Raw genomic sequence first — 13,191 nt, forward strand, 5'->3', positions numbered from 1 at the left:
AGGGAGACAGCCTTCGCTCCAACCCATCCTGCAGGAAAGAAAGCACGACTCCGATCGGGCATCTATGGGGGTCTTCCCGGCGGGAAGAGCACCAATCGACAAACAGGTTCCACTTCAGCCTCTAAGCGTGTCTGGTAGACGGGGCTCTAGCTGAAGTGATGGTGTTTACTACCGCTGGAGGTAGCCCACCTAGAACCTGTGCGTCCCGTCCAGGGACCACAAGTGGAGATTCCACAAGTCTGGACGCGGGTGCCAGAGGGTGCCCCCTCTCTGAGAAAGGAGATCCCTCCTCAGAGGAATTTGCCAAGGAGGGGCTGTCACGAGGAGCATCAGTTCGGGGAACCAAGTCCGACTGGGCCAGTATGGCGCTACCAAGAGGACCTGCTCCTCGTCCTCCCTGACCTTGCACAGTGTCTGTGCGAGAAGGCTCACTGGGGGAAACGCATATTTGCGTAGGCCCCGAGGCCAGCTGCACGCCAGTGCGTCCATGCCGAGGGTCCCCTCAGCCAGGGAGTAAAACAACTGGCAATGGGACGTGTCCGGGGAGGAAAACAGGTCCACCTGAGCGTCCTCAAAGCATCTCCAAATCAGCTGAACTGTCTCGGGGTGGAGTCGCCATTCTCCCGGAAGGGGCAGGGCTGACGTGAGAGCTCGTCGGCTGCACGATTGAGCTCGCCTGGGACATGAACAGTGCGAAGCGACCTCAGATGCTTCTGACTCCAGAGGAGGAGATGGCGGCGAGTTGCGACGGGGGCGTAGACCGCTTTGGTGGTTGATGTACGCAACGGTCGCAGTGTTGTCCGTACGGACCAGTACATGCTTGTCGTGTAGCAGCGATTTGAAGCGGCGCAGAGCAAGCCATACTGCTTGCAACTCGAGGCAGTTGATATGCCACTGCAGTCGGGGCCCCGACCAGAGCCCCGCAGCTGCATTCCCATTGCACATGGCCCCCCAGCCCCTAGCAGGGGCATCTGTTGACACAACAATATGCCTGGATACTTGCCCTAGGGACACCCCTGTCCGAAGAAAGGCAAGATCTGCCCACGGGCTGAAGGTCTGATGGCAGAACGGGGTGACAGAAACCCGGTATGTGCCGTGTCGCCATGCCCATCTCGGGACCCGGTCGTGAAGCCAACGCGGAAGCGGTTTCATATGAAGCAACCCGAGCGGCGTGACAGCGGCTGCGGATGCCATATGCCCCAGGAGCCTCTGAAACTGTTTCAGTGGAACCGCCGTCTTGCGCTGGAAAGACCCCAGGCGGTTCAGCATCGACTGTGCACGCTCTTGTGAGAGATGTGCTGAGAGGTTGACCGAGTCCAGCTCCATGCCGAGAAAAGAGATCCTCTGCACCGGGGAGAGTTTGCTCTTTTCCCAGTTGACCCGAAGCCCAACCGGCTGAGGTGACTGAGCACCGTGTCCCTGTGTTCGCACAACTGCGCTTGAGACTGGGCCAGTATGAGCCAGTCGTCGAGGTAGTTAAGAATGTGAATGCCCACTTCCCTCAATGGAACAAGGGCTGCCTCCACAACCTTGGTGAACAGGTGACACGAGGCGACAGGGATAGCTCGAAGGGGAGGATCTTGTACTGATACGCTCGCCCTTCGAACGCAAAGCGGAGAAACGGTCTGTGTCGAGGGAGAATCGAGAAGTGAACCGCGAAGTGCGCGGCGTGCCACTTACCTGGCTCCACTGCTGGGCAGGGGGCTCGTGAGGAGGCATAGCGTCCTTGAACCGGACCCTGCTCCCCACTGGCGAAGGGAGAGGGGGACGGCCGTGTGGAGACTGGGTCTCGTGCACCACCATCCTCGCCCTCTTGGGACCCAAAGGATTCTCCCCCCGGCCCTCCTCCGGGGGAAGGAGTGGCGCGGTCACCATCTCCTGAAGAGCAGGATCCAAAAACTCCGGGTCGCCCGTCCCAGGGACGCCGCCTGCCCTGGCGCTCCACGGGCTTGGCAGGGGCGGAGACGGGCAGCGGAGATGGAGGCCGCAGGAGGGCGCCCTCGGCGACGAGCAGACAGAGGGGCTGCAGCCGGCGGTGCGGTGGATACAGCAGCAGACCGCCGGGGCAGGATGTGTCAAAATGCCTCCGTCTGCTTCTGTGTGGCGGAGAACTGTTGGGCAACGCCCTCCACCGCGTCACCAAATAGGCCGGCCTGGGAGATCGGTGAGTCCAGGAAGCGATGCTTGTCGGCCTCCCTCATATCTGCCAAGGTCAGCCATAGGTGGCGCTCCTGGACCACCAATGTGGACATCGTCTGACCCAGGGCCTGCGCTGTGACTTTCGTCGCCCTAAGACAGGGGGGCTGCAGCCGGCGGTGCGGTGGATACAGCAGCAGACCGCCGGGGCAGGATGTGTCGAAATGCCTCCGTCTGCTTCTGTGTGGCGGAGAACTGTTGGGCAACGCCCTCCACCGCGTCACCGAATAGGCCGGCCTGGGAGATCGGTGAGTCCAGGAAGCGATGCTTGTCGGCCTCCCTCATATCTGCCAAGGTCAGCCATAGGTGGCGCTCCTGGACCACCAATGTGGACATCGTCTGACCCAGGGCCTGCGCTGTGACTTTCGTCGCCCTAGGCGGGAGGTCCGTCGCAGTGCGCAGTTCCTGTAGCACACCTCGGTCAGCACCACCCTCATGCACTTCCGGGAAAAATGGAACCGGAGGCGGCTGCCGATGACCGGCTTGCACCCCCCAGAACCAATCGTGCAGCCTCGAGCGTTCGGGAGAAGGAGGCGGCCCCCAGTGCAGCCCGACGTTCTCGGCGGCCCGGGAAAGCATAGCAGTCAGCTCTGGATCTGACACGGGCAACGCCACTCTTCCTGATGGGGAAGCTCTCACCGTGATCCTCAGATCACCCTGACCATGAACCGAAGTAGCCCATCCACGAGCGCTGGTTCAGCGTGCTGAAAGCCCAAGCATGAGATACAGCGATCGTGACCGTCAGATGAAGCCAGGAAACGACCACATCCAGAAACGCACGAACGGGAAGCCATCTTTAAAAAGACGCCCGTCGCTCGTGGAGCTCTTTTAGAAATTGCTCTTTTTTGAAGGAAATTTACTCTTTTAGAGAGCGCTGAAGGGATTCAAATCGAAAACGTGCCCCCCCCCCACTTCTCAAACCAAAGTTACACCCTTGTATATATATATATAGAAAACTTCCTGTACAACAAAATAAAAACATTAGTGCTCCAGGACATTATCTCATTAAAGAAATGATAACAGTTGTATAAATAAGAGGTGATGGTAACACTTCAGGGATCAATTCTCACTATTAACTAGCTGCTTATTAGCATGCATATTACTAGCATATTGGCTGTTTATTAGTACTTATAAAGCACATATTTATGCCTTATTCTGCATGAACTTATTTTAGATTCCTTAACCCTATACCACATACCTAAACTTAACAGCTACACTCTTAAAAATAAAGGTGCTTCAAAAGGTTCTTCAAGCGATGCCATAGAAGAACCATTGATGGTTCCACAAAGAAGCATTCAGTCAAAGGTTCTTTAAAGAACCATCTCTTTCTTACCTTTTTATAATCTGAAGAACCTTCTTTCGCCACAAAGAAGCTTTTGTGAAACAGAAAGGTTCTTCAGATGTTAAAGGTTCTTTATGGAACCATTTAGACAAAAAGGTTCTTCTATGGCATCGTGAAGCACCTTTATTTTTAAGAGTGTACTTGCTAACTATTAAGCTGCAAATTAGGAGTTTATTGAGGATTTTGAGGCAAAAGTCATTAATTAGTTAATAGTTAATAGTGAGAATTGGTCCCCAAACTAAAGTGTGAGATTTTTATCATTATAATATACTGAACAGAGAGAAAACACACTGATGTAACTGTTTGTTACAATCCATCAGGATTAAACTGAGTCTGTGGATTCTCTGAGATATTGAGGACATCTACAGCAGCTTTAATAAGATCACACCAGAGTGTTTCTACAGACCATCAGCTTTGGCTCACTGAAGTCTCCACTGACTCGCACACAGTAACAGATGATACCTGTGTTTTACACCAGATATTCATCTGCTGTGTCTGTCAATCAGAATCATGAATCAAGTTATTCAAAACACAAACAGACCAAGATCAAGAGTTGATGTCACAACACGTCCTAGAATGATCATGTTTTAGGTGGATGGTGAGCTCTAGCTTGTGCTATTCTAGACAGTGACTGAAACTTTGCAGCACTGTGTTGTATTCTTTATTTGTACACTCTCAGAAAAAAAGTACAAAAGCTGTCACTGGGGCGGTACCCTTTTAAAAGGTACATCTTTGAAAAGGGTGCATATGAATACCTCAAAGTTGCATACTGGTGCCAAAAGTGTACATATATTAGCTAAATGGTGCATTTTAGAACCTTTTTAAAGAGCACTGTCTCAGTGACAACTTTTGTGCATTTTTTCTGTAAATGTAAGCTGCTTTGGATAAAAGCATTAATTCAATTAAAAAACACAAAATGTAAAATGTAAATGAACAGGCTGAGCATCACTTCAGTCCGGGACACAGTCAGGATGGACACTATTTCCACTACAAATGCATTGTGGTCACATGCTTTTATGAATGCCTTGTATGTCGTTTCAATCCAATCACATACTGATTTAGACTGTTTCCACCTGTATTTAATGCATTTGTGGAAAAATAAAACCTAATATTTGATTGTGTGACTTCTATGTAAGAAAGCAAAAAAAGAATTGATACATGATGCCTCTCACTGGAGGCTGTTAAAACTGACACAGAGTCAGTGAGGATTCATAAACCCTAAATCCAGCATAGAGGGGTTCAGTGAATGTGGTGTTGAATGTGTGTAAGTGTGTGAGTGTGTGTGTGTCAGAGACGCTGTAGAAGGACAGAGTGCCAGCAAACACATCCACATACACTCCTACTCTCTTAGAGTGTGAAGGGACTGATATATTACTGCTCACATTATTGCGCCAGATAGTAAATTCATTAGCAGAGCAGTACAGACTCCAGGATTTGTCACTGTATCCAAACCAACAGTCATAATTCCCTCCTTTCCTTCCGATTCCTTTATAGGTCACTGCTATATCAACCCCTCCCTCGCTCCATTTAACCTCCCAGTAACAGCGTCCAGTCAGACGCTCTTTACAGAGGACCTGCTCATGGTACTCAAATCTGTCTGGATGATCAGGATAGGACTGTGGCTCTTTCACATGTGTCATCTTTCTGTTGTGCTCAGACAGGATGAGATGATAGTTTGCTGTGTTTGGATCCAGTGTGAGATCACACGCATCTGAACACAAGAAGAGATTAGAAATACATGAAGACAGTTTTAGAGCCGTGTGAATAAAAGAGAGAAAATACCTACATTTTCTCAGTCCTGGTGTGATTCTGAGAGGTTCTCCATGACCCAAACTGGAAAGAGACAATAAAAACAAACTTATAAGCAAATTATAAATGTTTGATTGTTTTAAGTGTGCAAGAAACAACTAAAATATCAGTGAGCAAAGTAACAGAAAACAAAGCAGCTTAATACAGGATTCTGTAGGAAACAGTCTGATATCTATACTGTAGACCTCTAAAGACAGACCAGCTTATCAAAGCCAACACAATGAGGATAAACTACAGATCAACTGGCTAAGCAAAAATATATATTTTTTTACAAGGGTTAGTGTTAAGCCAGAAAAATACCTAATGCTAGTACACAAAAGTGAGTGTGAAATTGAAACGGGATGTATATTGTCCATGTTTTGTATAAAGATCTTATTTCTTCACTTAGTACCACCCTTCAGAAGTGAAATGCTGTAAGATATTTAAGTGAATTCCTGAAGAAGAAAAAAAAAAACAATTTACACTGATCATTCTGCTCAAAAATAAGCACCCCCGGCTCTTAAATTAGAGCATCAATTAATGTTTTTAGCTTTTGTAATAAAAAGTCCCTCAATCATCCTCAGAGTGATAAATGGATCCCATAATCTTATGGTCACTGTTGGAAAGGGATCAAATATGCAGAAGATGCAGGACAACTAAAGAATGTGCAGGATCTGGATTTTCCTGAAAAAAACAGTGAACAGTGTAACTGCTCAGCACAAACAAAAAACTCATGAATAACTATTACTTAACACAAAATCATCTAGATATTGATGCACAGTATAGTAGGGGTACATAAACACTTTAACTGAATCATTTGTGTAAATGTAATTATTGTAAATGACAACACAGCCAAAAATGAACAGCCAACAACTGTTGAAATCAACCAGTTTAAAGCAACAGATATTAAACAGTATTACCATTCTAGTGTAATATTTAAACCATACTGTCACACATACTTGAGTTTCTCCAGTTTATAGTTTGGATCCTCCAGTTTGTGTTTGAGCAGCTGGTCTCCTGATGGTCCTGGGTAATTGTAGCTCAGATCCAGCTCTCTCAGGTGTGAGGGGTTTGAACTCAGAGCTGAAGACAAATAACCACAGCCTTCCTCTGTCACCATACAGCCAGACAATCTACAGACACAGAGTCAGATCATCTACAGACACACATCAACATTATGACTGACTGACTGTACATCATCCCTTATATGTGCATGATACCTCAGTATCTCCAGCTGACAGTTTAGACTCTTCAGTCCATCAGAGAGCAGCTTCACTCCTGAATCCTGCAGGTCATTGTTACTCAGATCCAGCTCTCTCAGGACACAGTTTGAGGATTGTAGAGCTGATGACACAATTTCACAGGACTGAGCAGTGAGAGTACAGCCAGCAAGACTGAAAGAGAGCAAACGACAAAAAACAAGATCATTAAATTAACCTCATTCTACATTTTCAATAATTTCAGATTAATTTTGTAAAAGAGGTCAAGACACAATAAACATTCTTTTCTCTCTTGAGTCGATTCTGAGCTTAGTTTTTGACGGCAGATGGCACTGCATGCTTTAGAAACAGCCGTACTCTGCTTGCTTCCAGTTCCTTACACACGCACCACTTGAAAAAAAATCATTCCGAAAGTTCAAAAAGGTTGAAGGGAATTACAAGAGTGTTCACATTGGGCTGTGTTTACATTAATCTTGCATCATAAAAGCATAAAAGCTGAGGTGCAAATACATTTAACCACTTACATTACTCAGCCGAAAGCATAAGCACTCTTCTGCGTGAGCATTTAAGTGTGCGGTTAAAAACTAAGCTCAGAATCGATTCCAGAGAGAACCGCGATGCATTCGGAAAATAGAATCGAATTGATTTATCATTGCACCCCTACTAAATATACTCAGGATGAATCAGCAGAACAACAGAAACTGTAATTCAATTCACTCACAGAGCTTTTCTGCAATTGATCACAGCTGGTATCAGTCTTCTTCTCCCCTCATCTGATGTGTTGTATTTCTTGAGGTCCAGCTCATCCAGCGGCTCCTCTGACATCTGAAGCATGTAGGAGATTGTTGAGCAGTGAGCAGCAGAGAGTTTCTTCTCTGAGTGTTTGTCTGATTTCACAAACTCCTGAATCTCTCTGGACAGAGTCTGATCTTTCACTTCCAGAAAACAGAGGAACAGATTGATGGATCTTTCACTGGAGAGTCCATGTCCATCTCTGATCTTCTCTTTAATGTACTGTGTGGTTCTCCTGATGCTCTCTGAGCTGTTCCGTGTGCGTGTCAGTAGATCCTGTAAGAGTCTCTGGTTGGACTCCAGTGAGACGCCCAGCAGAAACCGCAGGAAAAGATCCAGGTGTCCATTCTTACTCTCAAGGGCTTTATCTACTGCACCTTTAAGCAAATTTTGTACTGAAGCAAAATTCTTAAGTCTTTCCATAGTTGTATTCACATGATAGCAAAACACATGGAAAGCAGCAAGAAACTCCTGAACACTCAGATGAATGAAGCTGTAGACTTTCCTCTGATGAATCACAGATTCCTGCTTAAAGATCTCAGTGCAAATCCCAGAATACACTGAGGCGTAAGTGACATCTATGCCGCTCTCAATCAGGTCCTCTTCATAGAACATCACGTTGCTCTTCATCAGCTGTTTGAAAGCCACTTCAGCAAGTTTCACAATCACTTCTCTGTTGGACTGCAGGAGTTTCTCTGGATCTCTCTCTTCATACTTCTGCTTCCTCATGTTGATCTGAATCAGCAGGAAGTGGATGTACATTTCAGTCAGAGTTTGAGGGATTTCTGCACTCAGATCTTCTTCCAGGAGCTTCTGAAGCACAGTGGATGAGATCCAGCAGAAGACGGGGATGTGGCACATGATGTGGAGGCTTCTTGCTCTTCTGATGTGTGAGATGATTCTGCTGGCTTGATGCTGCTCACTGATTCTCTTCCTGAAATATTCCTCCTTCTGATGCTCACTGAATCCCTGAATTTCTGTCAGACGGTGGATGTATTTGGAGGGGATCTGATTGGCTGCTGCTGGTCTGGAGGTGATCCAGATGAGAGCAGAGGGAAGCAGCTCTCCTTTCATGAGCTTTGACATCAACACAGCCACTGATGAAGTCTCAGTCACATCACAAGCTTTCTGAGCATCTGAAAACATCAGTGTGATTCTGCTTTCATCCAGACCATCAAAGATGAACACAACTTTACACTCCTCATAAATCTGTGGCTCCAGATCTTGAAGTTCAGGATGAAAGTCCAGCAGAAGTCTGTGAAGACTGTACTGATGATCTCGGATCAAGTTCAGCTCTCGAAATGGAAGCACAAACATGAAATCTACATCCTGATTGGCTTTTCCCTCTGCCCAGTCCAGAATAAACTTCTGCACAGAGACGGTTTTTCCGATTCCAGCGATGCCTTTAGTAAGAACAGTCTTGATCTGCTCTTTCTTCTCCGATCCTGCTTCAGCTGAGGCTTTAAAGATGTCATTGCAGTCGATTGGAGTGTCTCGTGAGTGTTGTGTTCTGGCTGTTTTCTCCATCTGTAAAACCTCATGTTCTTCATTCATTCCTTCTCTCTCTCCCTCTATGATATAAAGCTGTGTGTAGATCCTGTTCAGGAGAGTTTCATTCTTTCGGAGTTTGATTCCCTCAAATAATCTCTCATACTTGTCCTTCATGCTGGTTTTATGCTTGTCTTTGATTCTCTGCAGGTCTCCAGTCTCCAGTGTGTGTTTCTGCAGGACCGTGATCAGCTCATGTATCTCTCCCCTGCTGAAAATGAAATAGCAAAATGACTGTTCAATGTCTGCTGAAGACCATCAGAAATATTTGTTACCAGATATTATTTGTTATTGATCTGAGATGCACTACAGTAAACTAGCAAGTTAATGTTTACACTAACAAAGGGTCAGAGGTCACTGGTCCATCACTGAATTCAGGAGGTTGAATCTGCATGGATCTGTTACTCTTCACAGACACACAGCTGGGTTCTGGAGATTCTGATCTCAAGCTCTTCCTCCTGCTGATACTGACAGAGGACAAACAAAACTGTAAAATATAGCATTTTATGCAAAAGTACAACTAAATGATTCAGTGACAAGTTTCTAGACTGTTCATAGGAGAAAAGACTAAAACAGAGATTAAAAAAATAAATAGTTTATTACAAATAAAAATCAAGGGGCTGTTCAGGTAAGGTTGGAAAAGCATTCCACCACCAAGAAGCAGTTTCAGGAAAGTTATTTGTAATGCTACCATGAGGTGCCACTAACTCAGTGACCACGGGATTCTGGACTACACTGTGCATTTATATTTATGCATTTGGCAGACACAAAGAAAAATGTATACACTTTGTCAATTCTCACATTCTCTAGCAATCAAACCCATGATCTTGACATTTCTTGAGCTTAGTGAAAAAAAACATATTAATTTCATACCAGGGGTCAGAGGTAGCTGTTGCATCACTGATTGGAGGGGGCAAATTGTGAATGGATTCATCACTTGAAGAACTCGCTTCAGACATAATGTCTTCTTTTTTCTCATGGAAACTAATTTTGGATGTGCCGCCCTCCTACTTTCTATGTCTCAAAAAGAGTGTTACTGCAGACCTATTATGTGGTAAAAAAAAAAATGCAAAAGATGTAGTTTAAGACGTACCCTGATGTATATGTAGGTAAACAGTTAAATAGTTACATGCCAGAAATTAAACTGAACAAACTGTGAATTAAACAGTGAAAATAATAATAATAATATTTATTTATAAGTTTTATTTATATAGTGCTGTTCCAAGAAGGATGCTTTACTAGTATCCCCCCCCCACACTTTTAATATCACGTAAATTCGTCCCCCGCACTTTTTCGGGCAAGTGTGTTCGCATAGAGGTTTTCAAGAGCCGATGTGAATACATATAGATTTAAATTCAAAGAGACAGGATAGTCTGTGCATGATCTGATGTTTTATTCGGACTCAGAATAAGGCGAGATGAACATCCCGGAGCGCAAAACACTCATGCAGTGTATGTTTCATTCACACTCGAAGCCGGAGGCGCTCTTGCGCAGAAAGTCATATGAGGAGATCCCTAATATGGACAAAAGCATCCAGCAGTTGTTTTCACAGAAAAACAGAAACGTTTGGAAACATGAAGACATTAAACATACAATTGCGACAATATATGGTTTATTTGTGTTTGTCAAGTCATCTCCAGCTGGTAATAAATAAAGTATATGAACAATGCAGTGCTAATTGACATAGCATTTATTACAGTATAGAAAATATTCTGCCTTATTATGTGATAAAAAAAAGTGTTTGTAGTATATAAACAAATCATTATTATTGGTTATTGTCCCGCAGTTATCTGATTTCTAAGCCAATTAAAAAATAGAAAATAGAGAAAAATTAAAGTTGCCTATACACTACCAGTCAAAAGATTTTGAACAGTAAGATTGTTCATGTTTTTTAAAGAAGTCTCTTCTGCTCACCAAGCCTGCATTTATTTGATCCAAAGCACAGCAAAACAGTAAAATTTAGAAATATTTTTACTAGGCTATTTAAAACAACTATTTTCTAGGCTATTTGAATATATTTTAAAATGTAATTTATTGTGATTTCAATGATAAATTTTTAGCATCATTACTCCAGTCACACGATCCTTCAGAAATCATTCTGATATTCTGATTTGCTGCTCAAAAAACATTTATTATTATGATTATGTTGAAAACAGCCGAGTATAATTTTTTCAGGTATCTTTGATGAATAGAAAGTTCAGAAGAACAGCATTTATCTGAAATAGAAATATTTTGTAACATTATAAATGTCTTTATCATCATTTTTGATCAGTTTAAAGCATCCTTGCTAAATAAAAGTGTTAATTTCTATAATTTATTTTCCCAAAAAATTTAAAATGATACTGACTCTAAGCTTTTGAATGGTATAGTGTATAATGTTACAAAAGCTTTTTATTTCACATAAATGCTGATCGTTGGATTCTTCTATTCATCAAAGAATCCAGAAAAAATTTACTCAGCTGTTTTAAATATTGATGATAGTAATGATCAGAAATGTTTCTCGAGCAGCAGATCAGCATATTATACTGATTTCTGAAGATCATGTGACACTGAAGACTGGAGGAATGATGCTGAAAATACAGCTGCACATCACAGCAATCATTTCAAAATATTAGAAAGCAGTTATTTTAAATAGTAAAAATATTTCACAACATTACTGCTTTTGCTGTACTTTGGATCAAATAAATGCAGGCTTGGTGAGCAGAAGAGAATTCCTTAAAAAAAAAATTGTACTGTTCAAAAACAGTTGACTTGTAGGTTATAGATTGCAGAAATGTTATATTGTAATGTTTTATATATATATATATATATATATATATATATATATATATATATATATAACATTTCTGTCCCCCTCACTTCTGACATGATGGCTTCGCCCCTGCTTTACATAAAGCTGATAGATAACGTGAACGCAAATATATACAAATATATAGTCAAATGATCAAGCAAATAGAGCAGACAGAGATCATACAGTACACAGGATACGTAACAAAAACAAATATGGAACTGAAAATTGAGACAGACAATAAATTAACAAAACATATTTTAAATAAGCGAGTTTTGAGATCAGTTGTAAAAGCATCCACAGAGAAAATGTAATCTCTCTCTCTTTTCAAAGGTTGTACAAATAATAATATATATATATATATATATATTTCAGTATACACATTTACACATATTCATCTATTTTTAAAATAATATTACTTAAAATAATAAATAATATAAAAGTTTTAGTTTTTTTATTACAGTATGCATGATGTTATTTACATTTAGTAGAAAAAGCAGAGGAAATGTTTGAGCATATTTGTTCAGGCCACTAATTCTGTGCATTTAAAAGTGTCTCTTCAATGAAATATCTTCCAACTCGACGGCAATTTACCTTGATGTAGATGTAGGATGTAGAGATATTGTATTATCAGGATATAAAACAATTATATACGACGAGTCTATATATTATTTAATAATATTATTATAAAAACAAAACTATTCAAAATGTTATATTAAAATAAATATCGATAAGCCTAAACATCCAAGTGCTTTAATTATTAAACTATTTGAATCGTCTACAGGTTTGGTCAGATAGTTTGGACATTAAACTGTTAAGATCTGCTTAAAATCCAACAGATTAGATCATTTTTAGATGACTATGTTAATGCTGCACGAAGAATAAGTTCTGGACTTACCACGAAACATGCGAGCCGCTTATACCTCGTGTTAAAAGCCCCACGATAGCGTCTGTTTGCGGACTGCAAGAGAGGCGCTCTCAGGTAGGGGGCGTAACCTTAGCGAGCAGAGTCTGAAGCTAAACACGTCAAAAAAATTAAAAAAACTACATTAGCCCAGGTTAGCATAAGTTATTCGATTATTGTTTGTTTTGCTGTAATCAATCAGGCAAAACAGCTTAGACGATTTATAATAACTATGCTGTTTTGACACTATTGCAGTTAATGCTTTAATGCTAAACATTGATAGGCCTACTTCATTACCTTTTCGAAATAATCCATTAAACACGTAGCGATTTGAGGAGCGTGCACTAATATTTTCAGTTCCACTCATTTGCGCGTTGTCTCAAAGACACGCCCACACTAGGGGAACTAATGAATAATCACCTAAACTCCGCCCAGTGGGACAGTTTTTCACAGGAACTGAACATTAGGGTCACCGATCATGAGGAAAATCGGCCGATTCCGATATTTTCATTTAAAGAATTTGCCACTGACGCATAAAAAGACAGTATAAGTCATTATAATCCATAATTATGTCCCCACTGGATGCAACAAATGCCTCGTTTATAATGGGTTT

At 42.4% G+C, this 13,191-nt stretch overlaps 1 protein-coding gene across 1 annotated transcript; it reads right to left on the bottom strand.

The window, feature by feature from the left end:
* Positions 1-4,717: 4,717 nt before the first annotated feature.
* LOC107575333 (protein NLRC3-like) lies at positions 4,718-9,295 on the bottom strand. Its single transcript, XM_016261726.1, has 6 exons — positions 9,228-9,295; positions 7,268-9,097; positions 6,547-6,720; positions 6,286-6,459; positions 5,325-5,371; positions 4,718-5,249 (listed from the first exon to the last, which is right to left on the bottom strand). The coding sequence occupies exons 1-6, from the start codon at positions 9,278-9,280 to the stop codon at positions 4,720-4,722; spliced, it is 2,808 nt and encodes a 935-aa protein (XP_016117212.1). The 5' UTR covers positions 9,281-9,295; the 3' UTR covers positions 4,718-4,719.
* Positions 9,296-13,191: the final 3,896 nt, after the last annotated feature.

The sequence above is a fragment of the Sinocyclocheilus grahami genome, unplaced genomic scaffold, assembly GCF_001515645.1.
Source record: "Sinocyclocheilus grahami isolate Dianchi unplaced genomic scaffold, SAMN03320097.WGS_v1.1 scaffold2575.1, whole genome shotgun sequence".
NCBI lineage: Eukaryota > Metazoa > Chordata > Actinopteri > Cypriniformes > Cyprinidae > Sinocyclocheilus > Sinocyclocheilus grahami.

What these genes read in the sequence shown, in the direction of transcription:
- LOC107575333 (XM_016261726.1), bottom strand. Translation starts at nt 9,280, where the DNA reads ATGCAGATTCAACCTCCTGAATTCAGTGATGGACCAGTGACCTCTGAC. An exon ending in CCAGTGACCTCTGACCCTTT is followed by an intron (nt 9,098 to 9,227) that starts GTTAGTGTAAAC and finishes TTTCATTTTCAG; the next exon opens with CAGGGGAGAGATACATGAGC. An exon ending in TATAAACTGGAGAAACTCAA is followed by an intron (nt 5,372 to 6,285) that starts GTATGTGTGACA and finishes GTCTCTTTCCAG; the next exon opens with TTTGGGTCATGGAGAACCTC.